Genomic DNA, 17,940 nt, shown 5'->3' with positions numbered 1-17,940 from the left:
AAGAAAAATAAAATTTTAATGATAGTAACTGAAGATTAGAAAAGGAGACAAGAAAAGATATTTATGGAGGCAAAAGCTTTTGTGGGATGTTTTTAGTTAGTCAAAATTTGAAAGTATGGATTCGAACATAAGTATTCAACACTACTAAAAAATTATTTATTATAGACGAATATTTTTAACAAATTTTATTCCATGAAAATATAGATGAAATTTGTGAGTAATTTTTTGTCAGAAACAAAAAAAAATGAATTAACATAAATTATAAACAGAAAAGAGAATTCATCAATAATTCTGTTAGAAAAATTAATTTTTTTCGTAAAAAATAGTTACCGACAAAAAATCTTTCTATAATTTAAAATATTCCATCGAAAAGGTTGATATTCTGCATTTATGATCCTTGTAGTCAAGTTTGTGCCCGAACTCCATTTATTCACAACACACAAATCAAACGAGCTAAACCTAACATTCCCCTCTCCGTCGACGAGCTTTTTCTTCTCCTTTCCTCACCCACAGCGCCACCGCTGGCCACCCTAACCGCCGCAGCTACCTTCTCCTTCTTCTCCTCTTTTTTAAACATTAAACCAGTAGAACACATCCCCTATCTCTCTCATTCTTTCTCATTTGCATAACAAAGCAAGCTCAAGCTACACCACCGCCGCGCCTCTCTCTCTCCGTTTATCCCCCTCAGTTCTGGCTCGCATATCTTCTCAGCGTCGTAGCCATCATCTCCTCCAGTCAATTCCGCAGCTACCTTCGCGCCTAGCTCAGTGGCGACCAAAATTGGTTCCACCGTCACGCGGTTCCACCTCTCTCTTTCCCTCTGTTTGAACCGTAGAGACCTGGGAATCCTTCTTTCCCTGTTTTGATTGTCTCTGCTTCCAGGTTTTGGTTTCAAAATTCTTTTAATTTCTGTTGAATTCAATTAATTTTGTTTAGTTAGTTTGATTTTAGTAATTAGTTAAGTTAGATTTGTTTTCTGATTAGTGGATTTTTAGGTTGTTAAAATAGGATTAGATTAGGTTCTGATTCTGAATAGCTGAGAAATATTTAGATTGTTAATCTGGATTGCTGAACATTGTTAATATGAGCTTGATGAATGCTATAGTGCTCTAGAACAGAAATTTAATTCAGTTAATACTAGTTTGGATTCATCATTTTTAGTTTTTAAATTCAACTCAATATCCTCAGCTACAGTACGATTTTTTCTTTGTTCCTTGTTTTGTTTTTTTCTATCATTTTAACACAAAAGAGAGTAATTACTTGCTTCTTCCTTTGCAGACTATTGTTCTGGTCTGTATTTTTGCATGTGTTTGATGAAGATGACAATGAATTAGAAGTTCTTGAAATAATTCATCATTATGTGGAGATTCTTGATCGGTATTTTGGCAGTGTGAGTTCTCATCAAAGCTTTAACTTTTGAATACTACTATCTAATTTACTAGTGGAAGTATTCCCGTTCTGTTTCGAAAGATATAGTGTTGATCTAATGACTGAACTGCTTTTGACCATAGCCAATATTGGTGCTATTCATTTACTGTTATAATCGATGCTGACAGATAAACAAGGGGAAAATTAAGAAAGTTAGTATTGGATTTTGTTAATGGTGAGATTTAGATTTACATTAGAGATACACACTACATATAAGATGGTAACTATCAAGAAACTAACACATTGTAGTAGCCAACATCCAGAAGTAATTAACCTCTAATTAAGTCACTAATATCTCTAAAATTTAACTTGACTGGTTGAGTGATTAAAGGATTGGACTAAGATTTTTCTTTCATTGAAAACTTCAATTTTCAGACGGAGAAAACCAAGAGATCTGATATAAATAGACCAAAAGGAATTATCAGCTCAGTTGAAATATCTACTGGTTTTGGATTTGGTTACATATTAGGCATTACCTTTGCAGTTACTGATATCCCTTACCTATTGAGTGAAGACAATGATGCTGGTGGATATGCCATTGCTCAAATATTTTATATGGAATTCAAGAAAATATATGGCCATGGATTTGGGGTTTTTATGTGCTTGGTGATTATTGCTATTACCATATTTTTCTGTGGTATGGGTTCAATTACCAGCAACTCAAGGTAAATGTACCTAAAATTTGGTGCTGTGCATGTTGCATTTGCATATTAGAGGCTTTATAATCTCTCTAGTTGTTTATATTTAAGTACTTAAAAAATGTACAGGATGGCTTATGCTTTCTCAATAGATGGGGCCATGCCCTTGTCATCATTGTGGCATAAAGTTAATTAGAAGGAGGTTCTTATAAATGCTGTTTGGCTTTCTGTTTTGATTTCATTTTGCTTGGCTCTAACGGTATGTGCTTTTTTATTTTGTTAAGAAATATTAAATATTTTAAATTTTAAAATGCTCTTAAAACTACATCTTCTCTTATTTGTCCTTGGCAACAATGTAGGGGAACTAGTATTTATCTAACTCTGCTAGAGATTCATAAGCACTATTCAGTTTATAGTCTCTAGTACAAGTGTTATGCTAACTGAAAGTAGAAACTAAATAACAGAATTGTAACTAACCACTAACTGTGAGCTAACCAATTCTATATAAACAATGCTATTTGTGTGTGTGAAATCTGTTCTTGGCAAATATCTAACTCAACTCTAATTCTATTATAGTCTCTTGGAAGTATGGTAGTATTTCAGGCCACAGTGTTAATAGCAGTAATTACTATTTATATAGCATATGCACTTCCAATATTCTTCGGAGTGACATTGACAGCAAAGCATTTTGTGCCTGGGGCTTTCAACTTGGGCCGGTATGGGCTCATTCTGGGTTGCAGTTATCTGGGTTGTGATAAGCTTTAAAGTCGTCAGGATGATTTAGAGTCTCTTGGCTATGTGCTTATGTATTTCTTAAGAGGAAGGTATGTTTTTTCCCACTATTCGTTCTAACTTTCAAGACATATTAAGTTTTAAAAAAATGTTGCATATCAATTGAACAAGAAACGGGTCTTGACTATTTAGTTTTTGCCTTTCAGCCTTCCCTGACAGGGTCTGAAAGCTGTCACCAAAAAGGAAAAATATGATAGGATTTGTGAGAAGAAGTTGTCAACTCCCATTGAGGTATGTGTGTGTTTTTTTTTTCAGTTTGATAAAATGATTGATCTTCGAACTTAAGATTGAGTACTTGAAACCTTGACTAAAGATTGATATGTTTTTCTCCTAGATGCTTTGCAAGTCATATCCCGTGGAGTTCGCTTCTTACTTTCATTATTGCCACTCCTTGACATTTGATCAACTACCAGATTATGGATTCTTGAAGTGCTTGTTTCGTGATTTGTTCTCTCGTGAAGGTTTTGACTGTTTGCTTTTATATACTTGATTTGATTTTAACTAATTTGCCAGATAACAGGAAAATTTAGTCTATGTTTAGTAAGGGTAATAATTTGCTTGTGAATTAGTATTTTGATGGTACCAATTAACATTAATCCTAGGATTTCAAAACTTCATGGTATGTGTTCTATTTTAATTCTTCCTTGTCGAAATAATCTTATTCAGCCGAATTCAATGTGCAGAATTTGAATCTGACAATTTGTTTGACTGGACCATTCTAAAGTACCAGCAGACACAGCAGAGACACAAATAGCTACAAAATCAAACAACTGTTAGTAGTTTCTCGCTATATTTTTATTATCCTTTTTGAACAACTTTCACACCATAATTGCATGTAGTTCAATATTTTTATTACCCTTTTAGAACAAATTTCATGCCATGGATTGATATTGTTAATTGGCATTTGTGATAGTTTCTTTGAATGATGTCCTAATCTTATTCTTTTTCTGACATGATGAGTGTTTGGAAATTTTCAGCCTTCAGCTGTTGTGCCTAGCAGTTTAGAACCCATGGCTACGGACAAGAATACAGGTAACTTCATTCTTGTCACTTACAAGGCGAAAAACAATTATTAGAAAATAATCATAATAGCTAACTTAGGTTATTTTCATGAAACTTGTTGTCTAAATCTTAAACACAAAACCTAATAGCTTCTGATATAATCCTAAGATGGGAATATGAGAACATATATTTTCCAACTAACTCTGTCTTATCTTAACTGTTAACTGCATTCCAAGAATTTTCAGTATAGTGAAGTGATGCTTTATGATCCTGATGCTTCACATTCCATTTCAGGTTCAGGAGTCAATGATTCAACTCATGTAACTGCAACAAGACAGTTGGCGAACCAGAGTCATGATCGTCCAAGCGCAACTGCACAGTCATGAAATTGCAAGTCTTGCATTTCTTGCCTCCAATCCCTCTTTAAATGTGTATTCTTGTCCTTCCTGTGTTTAAGAAATTTTAGAAAATTCTAAGGATGCTACTCTACTAATGTTTCTGAGACATGGATGTAATTTTCACTCCATATGGATATATAACTGTACATTATTGAATGAATTGAGTTATATGCAAAGAAATATTATATAGATAATCTATTTTTCATATATCTCAAAGGAAAAAAATAATATATAATTTATATGAGTTGAGTTGGGTTTTTTATATTTATTTTGTATGAAAACATGTTTATTTTTGCAATGAAAAAATCTAAAAAAAAAATTCTATTTTATCTTACTGATGGATTTACAGACGAATTTTCTGTCTATATTCAGGGTTTGGAATGGTATTCCAAGGCTCAAATTACCGATGAAAAATCTGTCTCTAATTACCGACGAAAAATCCGTCAAAAAATCTGTCTCTAATTACCGACGAAAAATCCGTCAAAAAATCTGTCTCTAATTACCGACGGAAAACCCGTTTGAAAATTTGTCTCTAATTACTAACGAAAAATCCGTTGGAAAGTTTGTCGCCCAAGGGAAATGGAGGGGAGAATTTACTGAGGGAAAATCTGTCGGTAACTAGTAAAAATCTGTCAGTAAATTATCGACGGAAAAAAATCTGTCGGTAAATAATTTCTGACGAGACTTTTACAAAGGGACGAAATCTGTTAGTAACCAAAATTCATCTGTAATAAAGACTAAATCTGCCTATATTAAACAATTTTCTAGTTGTCTCAAGTTATTGAGTTAAATAATTAAAAAATTCAACTAATTGGACAAATACTACTCTATGCAAAAAAAAACTTTAAATTCATCAATCAAAACTTCAAGAACTTAAAATTTGCAAATATTAACAAAGCACTTGAACCAAAGGAAAATGAGGGTAAATGTGATGTAATTAAAGAGAAATTAAAGAGTACTTACAAAAGAGTTGATCAAAATCCAAGATGAAAACTTGAAACTATAAAATGCTACAAATGGAAATTTAGTAAACCCTAAGGGAGAATTTTCTACTCTACACTACTTCTACTCCTAATGCATATTTTTAACTAATCTAAACTAATGAAAACCTAATAAAACCTAATGCCTTCATATGTCTTCATTCCCCCTTGATATATCACTTCCAAAAGGCTTCAGCACTCCAAAAATTGGGCCAAGAGAGCCCCAAAATCGCAAACCACGTGCTTCATTAATGAAGTCACGCGTAGGGACCTGTGCGTACGCACACTTGCTGTTTTGCCACTTGTGCATACACATGGATGGTTGTGCGTACGCACACCTCTGATTTTTGTACTGGTGCGCACGCACAGATGGTTGTGCGTACGCACACTTCAGTGTGTGCTTCTCCTTTGCTTTCTTCATGTGTTCTCCCATTTTGCATGCTTCCTTCCACTTTCTACCAACCCACTCTTGCCTAATTGACCTGAAATCACTGACAAAACATATCACGGCATCGAATAGCATAAAAGTGGAATTAAATTGCTCAATTTAAGCACAAAAACGCATGTTTTCACATTTAGGTTCAATTTAGGGATAAAACACAAAAGTATGCTATTTTGGTGATTAAGTGTGAGTTTATGTGATGAAATCCATCCAAATTGAACAAAAAATTATCATCAAATATGGACTCATCAAGCATAAGAGGAGAAGACCTCCATCATTGTAGAGCTTACTCATTCTAGTGGAACAGGAACTTCAGGCGAGTGTATCTAGCATGAAGGTAGTCGACGCTAATAAGGGTGATCATGAAGCTTCTCGCGACATCACGATGGCTACTCATTAACGGGTACCTGATTCCTCTCTCTCTCTTTTTTTTTTATGGTTATTATGGATAGTACAAATTTCAACATCTTGACTTGGAATGTGAGGGGAGCCTCTAATAAAATGGCTAGGGTTTACTATAAGGAACTAGTTAAGAGATATCATCCATCGTTTTTTATTTTGGTTGATACTCATGTCCCTTTTTCTAATTTAAAGTCCTTTTGGGAGAAGTTGGGGTTTCATGATGTGGGTATTGTTAAGGCATGTGGCCATAAAGGGGGAATTTGATTTCTCTCATCTGTTAGTAATGTTAGCTGCAATATTATGGAGTCCTTCCCATCAATGTCTTACTGTTGATGTTCAGTTGGGTGATAAAAGATGGTTATGCAGTGCACTATATCAGAGTCTGAAACATTCCAATCGTGCTCTCCTTTGGGATCACCTCGTTTCTCTATCTTCTGCACATCAATGTCCCTGGATTTTTATAGGTGATTTTAATGAAGTTTTGTTTTCGAAAGAAGTAAGAGGTGGTATTTTTAATGAAACTAATTCTGGTGTCTTTGTTGAGACATTAGACGATTGTGATCTTCTTGATTTGCCTTGTAAAGGTAGAGGTTTTTACTTGGTATTGAAAAATTCAGGTGACAACAATATTACCAAAAAACTTGATAATGCTATTTTGAACATTTCTTGGAGGTACTGTTTTCTAGAAGCTTATTTGGAAGTTTTATCTAGACTTCATTCAGATCACTGTCCCATTCTTCTTAGATACTTTGGTTTGGCACAACCAAAAGGGAACAAACCTTTCAGATTTCAACAAGCTTAGACTACTCATCCTAGTTATAAGGAGGTGGTGCAACAAGCATGCAGAAGGAACACACTTTGAATAACTGATTATTTAGTTGAAGTGCAAAAGAGTTCTCTGAAATTCAACTGAGAGATCTTCAGGAGGTGGTATTTTTAATGAAACTAATTCTGGTGTCTTTGTTGAGACATTAGACGATTGTGATCTTCTTGATTTGCCTTGTAAAGGTAGAGGTTTTTACTTGGTATTGAAAAATTCAGGTGACAACAATATTACCAAAAAACTTGATAATGCTATTTTGAACATTTCTTGGAGGTACTGTTTTCTAGAAGCTTATTTGGAAGTTTTATCTAGACTTCATTCAGATCACTGTCCCATTCTTCTTAGATACTTTGGTTTGGCACAACCAAAAGGGAACAAACCTTTCAGATTTCAACAAGCTTAGACTACTCATCCTAGTTATAAGGAGGTGGTGCAACAAGCATGCAGAAGGAACACACTTTGAATAACTGATTATTTAGTTGAAGTGCAAAAGAGTTCTCTGAAATTCAACTGAGAGATCTTCAGTAATATCTTTGTGAGGAAGCAAAATTTGAAAAATCAGATTGAAGACATTGAAAAAAAACTTGAGCATTCAGATGTTCTATCTCTCAAAGTAAAGGAGAAAGAGTACCTTGAAGAATACAATGTTATTCCGCTACAAGAAGAGATGTTGTGGGCTTAAAAATCAAGAAAAAAATGAGTTCTTTTGAGTGATAAAAATAATAAATTTTTTCATACTCAAACGCTTGTGAGATAGAAATACAACAAGATTCATGGCTTATTTATCAATGATGGAACCTGGGCAACGGAGGCAGATATCTTACAAAGAGAAGCAAGGACATTTTTTCAAAATCTTTTTTGTTCCACATAGGATGTAGTGCTAGACAGCATGGGCGAGTGTCCTTTGCCTTCTCTCCCTCATGAAGCTTGTGATGCTTTGACAACTCCTGTAAGGTTTGAAGAGGTGAAATAAGCTTTGTTTAGTATGAGTCCCCTTTAAGGCTCCTGGATTTGATGGATTCCAAACCATCTTCTTTAAGAAATATTGGAGTATAGTGGAAAAAGATGTCTAGACTTTGGTTACTAGTGCTTTTTCGGGTGCTCCCATCAATTCCTCGATTTTGAAACTTTAATTATTTTAGTCCTGAAGGATAGTTCTCCAACTAGTTTGAAAGAGTTTAGACCTATCAGCTTATGCAACGTGGTTTATAAGATTATTACTAAGGTCTTGATTAATAGACTACATCTCTTTTTAACTGATATTATTTGCCCGTTGCAAGGTGGTTTTATTACGGGTAGAGGGACCACTGACAACATCATCGTTGCTCAAGAGGTCTTGCATTTTATGAAACGTACCAAATCCAAGAAAGGCACTTTGGCCTTCACGATTGACCTTGAAAAGGCTTATGACAGAGTTAATTGGAGATTTCTAGAGCAGACTTTACAGCTTTTTGGTTTCCTTATTGCTACTATCCACCTTATTATGTCTTGCGTTCATTCATCCTTTTTATCTATTATGTGGAATGGTTCAAAGCTTGAAGGGTTTTTCTTTTGTAGAAGTCTTATGCATGGAGACCCGATGTCTTCCTATTTATTCATTCTCTGCATGGAGCGATTAACCTGTCTTATTAGTACAAAGGTGGATGAAGGTTTGTGGGAGCCGGTTGCGGTGTCTAGAGAGAGGCTTTGGATTTCTCACTTTATGTTTATCGATGATCTGCTTCTTTTTTGTAAGGCTACAAAATCCTAGGTCCAGCTTGTGATGAATGTGCTTCACTTCCTTAGCAAGGCCTCAGGTTTGAAGGTGAATGTAGATAAATCCAAAACTCTTTGCTCCAGAAACGTTTCAAATAGAATAAGAGAATTATTTACTAGCATTTCATTTATTCGTTTCACTCATAATCTGGGGAAGTATTTGGGGGGTAAACTTGAATCATGAGAGGGTTAATAGAACTTCTTTTTCATGGAGTTTTGGACAAGATTCGATCTAGACTAGCTAGATGGAAAGGTAAGCTTCTTAACAAGGCCGGTAGATTTTGTCTCATTAATTATGTTGTTGTATCTATTCCCGTATACCATATGCAAATTGCTTTCTTTCCTAATTTTGTTTGCAACAAAATAGATTCTATGATGCATCAATTCTTGTGGAAGGAGAATTTGAGGGGAAAGGCTTAGCTTGGTTAAATGGACAACGGTGATTACTCCCAAGTGGTACGGTGGTATTAGAATCAGCGATGCTTACTGTGTTAACATTGCTCTCTTGGAAAAACTTATTTTGCATCTTTTATATTACAAAGACAAGCTCTGGGTTCAATTGATGATTGTTAAGTATTTATCTAATAGATTTCTTTGAGAGTTTTCTTATGTTTGTGCTCCATTTTATACTTGGTGCAGTATTGAGAAAGCTAGTAGATGGCTTAGAGAGGGTTACTCTTGGTTTATTGGACCTTTGGACCAATCTTTTTGGTTTGGCAAATGAAAACCAGAGGGCCCTCTGATAATAAAAGTCCCTTACGTCCATATTAGTGATTCGGATCTCAAACTGTAAGACGTGGAAAGATGGCAGGTGGTTTTAGAAAAGTGCTACTCTTCTATTTTGAATAATGTGCGGTTTGAGCTCAATAGGTACAATCCAAATGTTCAAAGCGGATCAAAGGCTGGTTGGATCTAGGGACATTATAACTTTTATACAACCAAGAATGGGTCTGAATGGGTTGCGTAGAGAAAATTCAATTGGCAGTGGGTGTGAAAATTACAAACTTTGCAGAAGATTAAATTTTTTGTGTCACTTGCTCTTCATAAGGCTTTGCCTATTGCATCTTTCAGAGCTAGAAGAGCTCTTGCTAGTTCTGATATTTGTTCTCGTTGGAATAATGAAGTGGAGTCTATTTTTCATTATTCGAGTGACTGCAGTATGGCAAAAAATATTTGGTATAGGCTCGGTTTTTTTCTCAATCTTTCTTCTCGAACTATAACTTTTAGGATTGGTTTACTTTGAATGTTAAGAAGGATGTTTTTCTTTTCTTATCTGATGTGTGGTGGATTTGGCGTAGTCGCAATAATGACATTTTCAATTCTGATCATCCTTGTTCTCCAACTAAACTTCAAATCCTTATTTATAATTCATGTCAAGACTTCATTAATTCAGTTCATATCCGAGAAGATGTTACCCCTCCTTTTTTGTTGACTGATTGGATGGTCCCTTCTTGAATAAGTTCAAGATAATATTAGTTTAGCAGGGGTTTGGTTGTAACATTAAAAATTCAGTTGGTGAGTGCGTGAAAGATTATGTTGGTCCTCTTTCATTTAAATCAATTCTTATAGGGGAGCTTTTTGCTATTTAGAAGTGTCTAACTTTAGCTTGAGAGATGGATATTCGTGATGTTACTTGTGAAACAGACTGTCTCAAAGCTATTTTTCTTATTCAAACTACAAATGCCTTTATTCATGTCATGGATAAGGATATTGTAAAAAAAATTAAGATTTGCTGATGAGAGACTAGCCTGCTTCGATTAATTTAGTACTGCATTCTGCTAATATTGTTGTTGGCTCATTAGCTAAAGATGCCGCAAAAAATAATGAGTCTTATAACAAGTGGGCTATTCTTATTAAGTATATTAGAAGACTAATTCAAAAAAATTTTAAAAAACTTTTAACTTCTTAATTGTATTATCTGCTATTTTTTTTCTTGTTGGTTTTTATTTATTTATTTTTTCTTTCTCTATCAAACACCAAAAACCATGGTTTTGAAAATGGAATCGGACCGGCCAGTTCAACCGGGTTAACCAGGAACTGATCACCTAGCCGGTCCGGATAAGCCTATAAATTGCCTGACAAAAAATCGGTGAAAAAATCGGCCGAACCGAAAGTTAATCGATGAACCGGCAGAACCGTCCGATTTTTTGGCGGGTTTTGGGTTTGAAAATAAACCCTCTAAACGGCGTCGTTTGGTCCTTTAAAAAAAAAAGAGGAAACAAACTAAGAAAGCCTAAGCTAACTAACGAAGTGCTGAACCCATCTTCTTCAGTTAGTACTCAGCAGCAACTCATCTCATCTCTCTTCTCTGAGAACCATAGAAGCCACCAACACCAATCGAGCAGCCCACCGCCACCGCATCCGGCAACCACCGCGTCCCCCAGCCACCGCATCCTGCAGCCACATCAGCGACGGGTTTGACCACCGCAGCCACCACCACTGCAGCCCATCGCTACCGCATCCCGCAGCCACCGCGCTTCTCAGTCCGCTCAATGGCTCACTCTGCTTCCCCTTTCAACAAAATCACCATCCAAAGGGACAACACTGTTAGTCTTCTTTCCCTCTCCCTTTCCCATTTATTTTCCAGGTTTTCAGTTCTGGACTCGGAGTCTTTGTTTTATTGTGTACATCCACTTTATAAATTGTGTTCTCAATATCATCTTTCTAAGCAAATTCTAGGGTATCGAATGCAATACTACTCTGTGTATACTATGCACCTGTTCTAAGCAAATTCTAGGTTCCTAATTTGCGGTATCTATTTTCAATTATTAGACATTTGATGCATACATCGTTAGAAAAGAAGATGCTCCTGGAATTGTTGTTCGTTAGAAGTGGTGGGGTGTGGATTTTGAAATCAAGAATCATGCTGTCAAGATTTTTCAGCTAGGTCCCAGATTTAAAGCTCTTATTCCAGAGTAAGATAACGGTGCTTTCATAAGATTTGCTGATCTGAATTCTTTATCCGTTATATGATATTATAATCTTCAATTGGATAACTTATGAAAATTGAAATTGCTTCCATTGTTCTTTTTCTTTTTTTTTTTTGGTCAGAAAATTGCTTCCATTGTTCCACTCTGTATAAAGGAAAGGTTGGTCTTGATGTTGCGGAAGCCCAACATTTGATGGATGGGCTAGATTGGCAAGGCGCTGTAAAGGATATAGAGGCCTTGGTTAAATGGCTTAAAGAAAATGGTTCAAAGAAGGTTTGTTACCGTTAATTTGTTTTGAACATGATCTGATGGATATGTTAATTTCTTCACTAGTTTTTTAATTTTGTAATTTTATGATCATTCCCTGGTTGACTTGAACCTACAAAAGCATAAATTAGCCTTAGCTTTATGATTTGAAGTAAATTAGTTTGAAACTTTTGGTGGTACTTCTGAAGATGGTGGCTTTGGATTACCTGTTTATGATGGAGATATTAAAACACTTAATAATGATTATGATTTGTGATGAGTTGCACCTTTGACTAGTTGAGAACTTGTTAGTAATTGTTTCTTTTGATAGTAAAACATTATGTGTTTGTCATTATGTGCTTTTTGTTGTTTTTAGTTATGAACTTTGAAGTTGTTTGTGAACTTCTAATATTAAATTATGGATAATTTATTACGTGAAATTTTAAATTTTTTAAGTTAGAAATTATTTAATTTATATATTTAATATTTAATTAAGCCGGTTAAACTCCGGTCGAACCATTGAACTATTGAACCAGTGTTCTCACCGATTTATTGACCAGTCCGGTTCTTGCAACCTTGCCAAAAACCAACACATGGAAAAAAATATTTTTTCTTCTATTTTCTTTCTACTTATTTCTTTTTCTCTCATATTCTTTTGTTCCATCAGACATCAGCTATCCAAACCAAGGTTCTGAAAATCGGTTCGAACCGATCAGTCGAACCAGTTGAACCATGAACCGTTGCCAAACATGGTCTGGTCAGAAATTAAAATCGTAAAATTTAAAAACCAACATTGGACCGCTGAATTGGCCGAGAACCGATCAGTCGAACTGAACCATGAACCGGCCGGTTTTTGAAATGGGTCAAAAATCAAAATTTCCAAAAACAGTGCGTTGAAACTTGGTTGTGATTTTTGAACCCTAATATGCCTAACACACAGTAACACCCCTCTTGGCCTCTCCTCTCCAAGCAGAACGCGAAGCAGCACATAGTAACACCCTAGCCCTAGGTTCCTTGCCGCCGCCGTCCCCAGGTTCTCGGCGCCTCCACTTCTTACTCTTCCCCCTGTCCGGAACCCAGGTAGCTCAGCTCGTCGTCCCCATCTTCCCTGGCTTCTTTGTTCGTGGCTTGGAGCAGCTCGCCGTTGGGTCGCCGCTTGCCGTTGCCTCGCCTATCGCCGTCGTCTGGCCAGTTGCCATCCGTGTCTTCGTCGAAGGTTAGTGATGGCTCTATTTAATTTTGCTTCTGGTTACTTATGGCTCTGTTAGTCTGTTTAATTTTGCTTCGCATCCGCTCTTTCTTTTTAATTTTGCCATGGTTAGTGGTTACTGATGAGTGATGAGTGATGGCTCTGTTTAATTTTGCTTCTGGTTACTGATGGGTCTGTTTAATTTTGCCTCGCATCCGCTTCTTCCTTTTTATTTTGCTCTGTTTACTGATGAGTGATGGCTTTGTTTAATTTCTGAATGCTTGGTGGTTCTTATTCTTTTTAATTTCTGGAATTTTTGTTCAAATTTTTGTGTAATGTTTTGTAATGTTTTATAATGTTTGTTGCTGTTTTGTAATTGCTAGTTGCTGGGTGCAGGATTAGTGTCATCACTGTTTTGAAATGTTTATGTACTAATTTTTGTTTCTATTTTGTCATTGCTGGTTGCTGGTTGCTGGATGGAGGTTTAGTGTAATTATTGGTTAATGATTGTTGCTCAATGCTGATTGTTGAGTTTAGATATGGTCTTGTTGCTGAATGCTGTTTGTTCTGAATGGTAAATGTTTGTTGCTGAATGCTGCTGCTGTTTTTAATTTCGTGAATGATTTATTAATTTCATTGTTCTTAATTTCTGTTCTTATTAAAAAATTTGCAATTGGTGATCTTTTAATTTATTATATGCTTCATGTTTTTAATTTCACTCTGCTTCTAGGCTTTGAAATCAGTTTATGATAACTGTGATGCAATTATTTAGTTGGATAACTGATGTAATTATTGAGTTCAAGAGACTAGTTTTTCTGTTCTCGTTATTAGTAAGACATGGATAGTTTAGAATTTTCTATTTCTTTCCCTTACTTCTGAAGTTCATTATTTCAGAAGGTTCAGTGTTGGCTTCAACTTTCAAATGGGAATTGGGAGCTGGTGAAGATAATAACATCTTTTGGAAGTGAGTCTGTTGTTTCCTTGCCTAATGGAAAAGTAAGATATGATCTAGAATTACAACAATACACAGTGATGTTTGTTACATCTATAGCTGGACTCAGTGAGACAACTGGAAAATGTTCTTTTTATTTAACCTTGTTAACCGTATGTTGTACAATTCAGACAAAAGCAGGACCTATTTTGGTTGCCATAAATCCCTTCAAGAAAGTTTCTCTGTAGAATTAAAATGGCCTGTTTTGTTTTACTTTTTGACTACATTAAGACAATATTCTCTATCTTTAACTTGTGCACTATAATTCAATCTAGTTATTTTTAATGGAAATATAATTATGTTAATTGTGAACAAATTTGTTGTATGTTTTTGTGTATTTTGATGATTAATTACATTTAGTTGGTGATATTTTATGTATGGTTTTAAATTTGAAAGATATTTTATGATGTTTATTTATAATTTATTTATTATTTTATTAAAGAACAGTTTTTTCGGTTGAATCACGGTTAGATCGGTTGGACCAATAAACCAATAAACCAATGACTAGAACGGTTCGATAACCGGTTCGATTTTCAGAACCTTGATCCAAACAGAGTGAAACCTCCAATTTTACCCTTATTCCCTTAAGTCTATCCGCGAACACTCCTGTCCGCCCAGCCCCAGACCTCCTCAGTCCTCACTCCTCAGACACAACCCCTCGTCCTTCAATCTCCTCCGCCATCCGCCGGACAGCAGCAGCCGCGGAGGCCCTATCCGCTTTCCCTCCACCCTCCTCAACTCTCTGTCAGCCCTATCCTCTCCCGCTCCCTTCGTCGTAGTCGCGCTCCCTCTCCGTCGCCCTCCACGCAGCAGCAGCCTCTGTGTCGTCCTCCACGCAGCAGTATCCCGTGTCGTCCTCCGTGCATCGCAGCGCACTCCAGCTGGCAGCCACTTCCGTGTCTTCGTCCTCTCCTTCCTGCACTCTGCCACATCATCAGCATCATCAAGAATGGAGCCTTTGACTCAGGTTGGTTCTTGATTTTTTGTCTGATTTTTCCCTGCTTATATTTTTTTCTGTTCTTGATTTGATTCTGGTCTGTTCTTAATTTTTTTAGTTCTTGATTTTTGTTCTTGATTTTTGTTATAATTTTTAATTTGTTCTTGATTCTTGGTTGAGATATTTTCTGAAGTTCTCTAGTGTTTTTTTGGTTGCTGTTCTTGGTTCTTGTTTTTTGGTTATGATTTTCGACTGCTGTTTTTTTCTTCTGTTCTGTTTTTGAGCTGATTCTGTTCTTGATTTTTGTTCTTAAGTTTTGTCTGCATCTATTTTTCACTGCCAGTTTCTGTTCTGTTCTTGATTCTTAGATTTTTGTTATGATTTGAATTTGTTTTCTAACTTTTGTGGTTGTTTTATTTGATTTTAACTTGTAGTTTGGTGTTCTAATTTCAATTTTGGTTTAGTGTTCTCTGTTCTTATTTTATTTTATTGTTTTTGATATTACTGCAGTTTGATAACAGTACAAGTGACAACATTGGTGAAACAGGAAGACCGAAAAACCAAATCAAATCAATCCAATTACAATTGGTTTAGTTTGGTTTGGTTAGCCTTAGATAAAAAACCAACCGAATATTTGTTCAATGTATTGGATGGCCTTTCCTCTAACAACCGAACTATACTGCACTGTGAACACCGGTACATAATATTGCTTGTACCTGCTTTATTTATTTATTGATTTATACAGAGCAATGTTAGGGGGCCAGCAACATTTGTGATTGGTAGCCATCAACTAGCCATCAATGATGATTTGATGGTGTGAAATTGGTGTGAGATATCATCCAATGACTCACATTTCTCTGCTGGTTACATGCTGGCCAAAATGCAATAAATTTGCTGGCCCCCTAGACTTTTCCTTATTTCACATGCTTGCACCTCCAGCTAGGATTAGCCATACCTTTCTGTATCTTTTCTTTTCTTTTAATCATCTGCAGTTTCGGCCTTTTCTAAAACTCGGGTTTGGGCTCCACATGAAATGTTATTGTTGTTGAAGCCCAACTCATTCTCACAAGGTTCTGAAATTCAAACACTTGGAAGTGTCTCACTATATATTCTGTATCTGGAAGTGTAATTGTGAAGAGGAGAAATCATGTGTCATAGTTACAAAGCTCTGGTTCTAATTCAAAAAATGGTGAAAGTGCCTCCAACAAAAGCACTTTCTTTGTTCAATTCTTTAAACCATCACCACACCCCTCAGTCTATTTCCTTCATTCTTAACCATCTTCTCTCCTCTGCCATGCTCTCCCATGCCCATTCACTTCTCCTCCGCCTCATCTCCAGCAGAATTTCCTCTCCTTTCTTCTCTCCATCATCACTCATGCACCAACTCACACACACCCAGTTCATTCATAATTCAACACATACTCTTCTCTACGAGGCAATCATTAATGCCTATGTTCATTCTCACTTACCTGATCAAGCTCTCTGTTTCCTCAACCACATGGTTCGTAATGCCCATTTTCCCACATCAAACACCTTTAATAACCTTTTGATCTTGCTCCTTAGATCTAATTGTTTTGGTAAAGCATGGCTGCTTTTCAATGAAATAAAGGGTAAGGTTGCTATGGATGTCTACAGTTTCGGGATTATGATCAAGGGTTGCTGTGAAGTTGGTGACTTGATCAAGAGTTTTCGGCTTTTGGCTTTGTTGATTCGCATGGGTTTCTCTCCAAATGTTGTCTTATACACTACCTTGATTGATGGTTGTTGCAAGATTGGTGATGTTCATTTGGCAAAGAAGTTGTTTTGTAAGATGGAGGGGTTGGGCTTAGTTCCCAATCAGCACACTTATAGTGTATTGATAAACAGGTTCTTCAAGCAAGGCCTTCAAAAGGAAGCATTTCTAATGTATGAAAATATGAAGCAGAGAGGAACGGTGCCCAATGTTTATGCTTACAATTGTATCATCAAAGAATATTGTAAGGATGGGAATGTAGATAAGGCTTTTAAGGTGTTCAATGAAATGCGTGAGAAAGGTGTGGCATATGGTATTGTAACGTATAATATTTTGATTGATGGGTTGTGCAGGTTGAAGAAGCTTCAGGAAGCAGTAAAGTTGGTTGATAAAGTGTATCTTGTTGGCTTAACTCCTAATTTAGTTACATATAATACACTAATCAATGGTTTTGTGGCATTGGAAAGATGGACACTGCTGTTAGATTATTTAATCAATCAAAGGCAATTGGACTATCGCCATCATTGGTGACCTACAATACTTTGATTGCAGGGTATTGTAAGATTGGAAATTTGGATAGAGCTCTTAACATGGTCAAGGAAACGGAGGAGAGAAGCATTGCTCCTTCCGAAGTGACTTATACAATCCTTATTGATGCTTTTGTACAATTAAATCATATGGACAAAGCATTTGAAATAAAGTCTTTAATGGAGAAGTCTGGTTTGAATTTAGATGTTTTTACATGTATCCTTTTGCATGGGTTTTGTATGAACGGTAATATGAAAGAAGCATCAAAGCTCTTCAATTCATTGGGTGAGCTGCGCTTGGAACCAAACAGTGTCATTTATAATATCATGATTCATGGTTATTGCAAAGAAGAAAGCTCTTACAGGGCTCTTAGATTACTCAAAGAAATGATTGACAATGGAATGGTTCCAAATTTGGCTAGCTTTTGTTCAACCATAGGGCTTCTTTGCAAGGAAGGAAAGTGGAAGGAAGCGGAGTTTCTCATACAGAAGATGATAAATTCAGGATTGGAGCCCTCAGTTTCTTTGTACAATATGATTTACCGAGCCAAAAGTGAAGTTCTGGTACAATAGCCATGAAAATAATATAACAGATTCATAGCTTTACTTTATCTTCCATTCTGCTTCATATCATAGTATAAATTATGATAATTAATCAAGCAAATTTAAGAATATTTTTTAATTTATTTGTTGCTCAATTTGATTATGATAGAATATCTTGAGTGCAT

The 17,940-nt window shown here is 35.9% G+C and overlaps 1 protein-coding gene and 1 pseudogene across 3 annotated transcripts; both read left to right on the top strand.

Annotated features, from left to right (window-relative positions):
- The first annotated feature begins 417 nt into the window (after positions 1-417).
- LOC112743795 (casein kinase 1-like protein 4) lies at positions 418-4,452 on the top strand (annotated as a pseudogene).
- An 8,299-nt stretch (positions 4,453-12,751) lies between these two features.
- On the top strand, positions 12,752-17,898 carry LOC112743793 (pentatricopeptide repeat-containing protein At4g11690). 3 transcript variants are annotated; one of them, XM_072214678.1, is made up of 5 exons: positions 12,752-13,052; positions 13,920-13,989; positions 14,464-14,983; positions 15,464-15,649; positions 15,946-17,898. In XM_072214678.1, exon 5 carries the CDS (start codon positions 16,101-16,103, stop codon positions 17,214-17,216), a length of 1,116 nt encoding a protein of 371 aa, XP_072070779.1. In that variant the 5' UTR covers positions 12,752-13,052; positions 13,920-13,989; positions 14,464-14,983; positions 15,464-15,649; positions 15,946-16,100; the 3' UTR covers positions 17,217-17,898. The 3 variants fall into 3 exon arrangements, with proteins under 3 accessions (XP_072070779.1, XP_072070778.1, XP_072070777.1); XM_072214677.1 differs by having other exon boundaries at positions 12,790-13,052; positions 13,920-14,021; positions 14,459-14,983; XM_072214676.1 differs by lacking the exon at positions 12,752-13,052 and having other exon boundaries at positions 13,950-13,989; positions 15,464-17,898.
- The last annotated feature ends 42 nt before the right edge of the window (positions 17,899-17,940 follow it).

Source organism: Arachis hypogaea, chromosome 14 (genome assembly GCF_003086295.3).
Source record: "Arachis hypogaea cultivar Tifrunner chromosome 14, arahy.Tifrunner.gnm2.J5K5, whole genome shotgun sequence".
In the NCBI taxonomy this organism is placed as follows: Eukaryota; Viridiplantae; Streptophyta; class Magnoliopsida; order Fabales; family Fabaceae; genus Arachis; species Arachis hypogaea.
This window is presented reverse-complemented; position numbering and strand designations above follow the sequence as displayed.

What these genes read in the sequence shown, in the direction of transcription:
- LOC112743793 (XM_072214678.1), top strand. Translation starts at nt 16,101, where the DNA reads ATGTGTCATAGTTACAAAGCTCTGGTTCTAATTCAAAAAATGGTGAAA.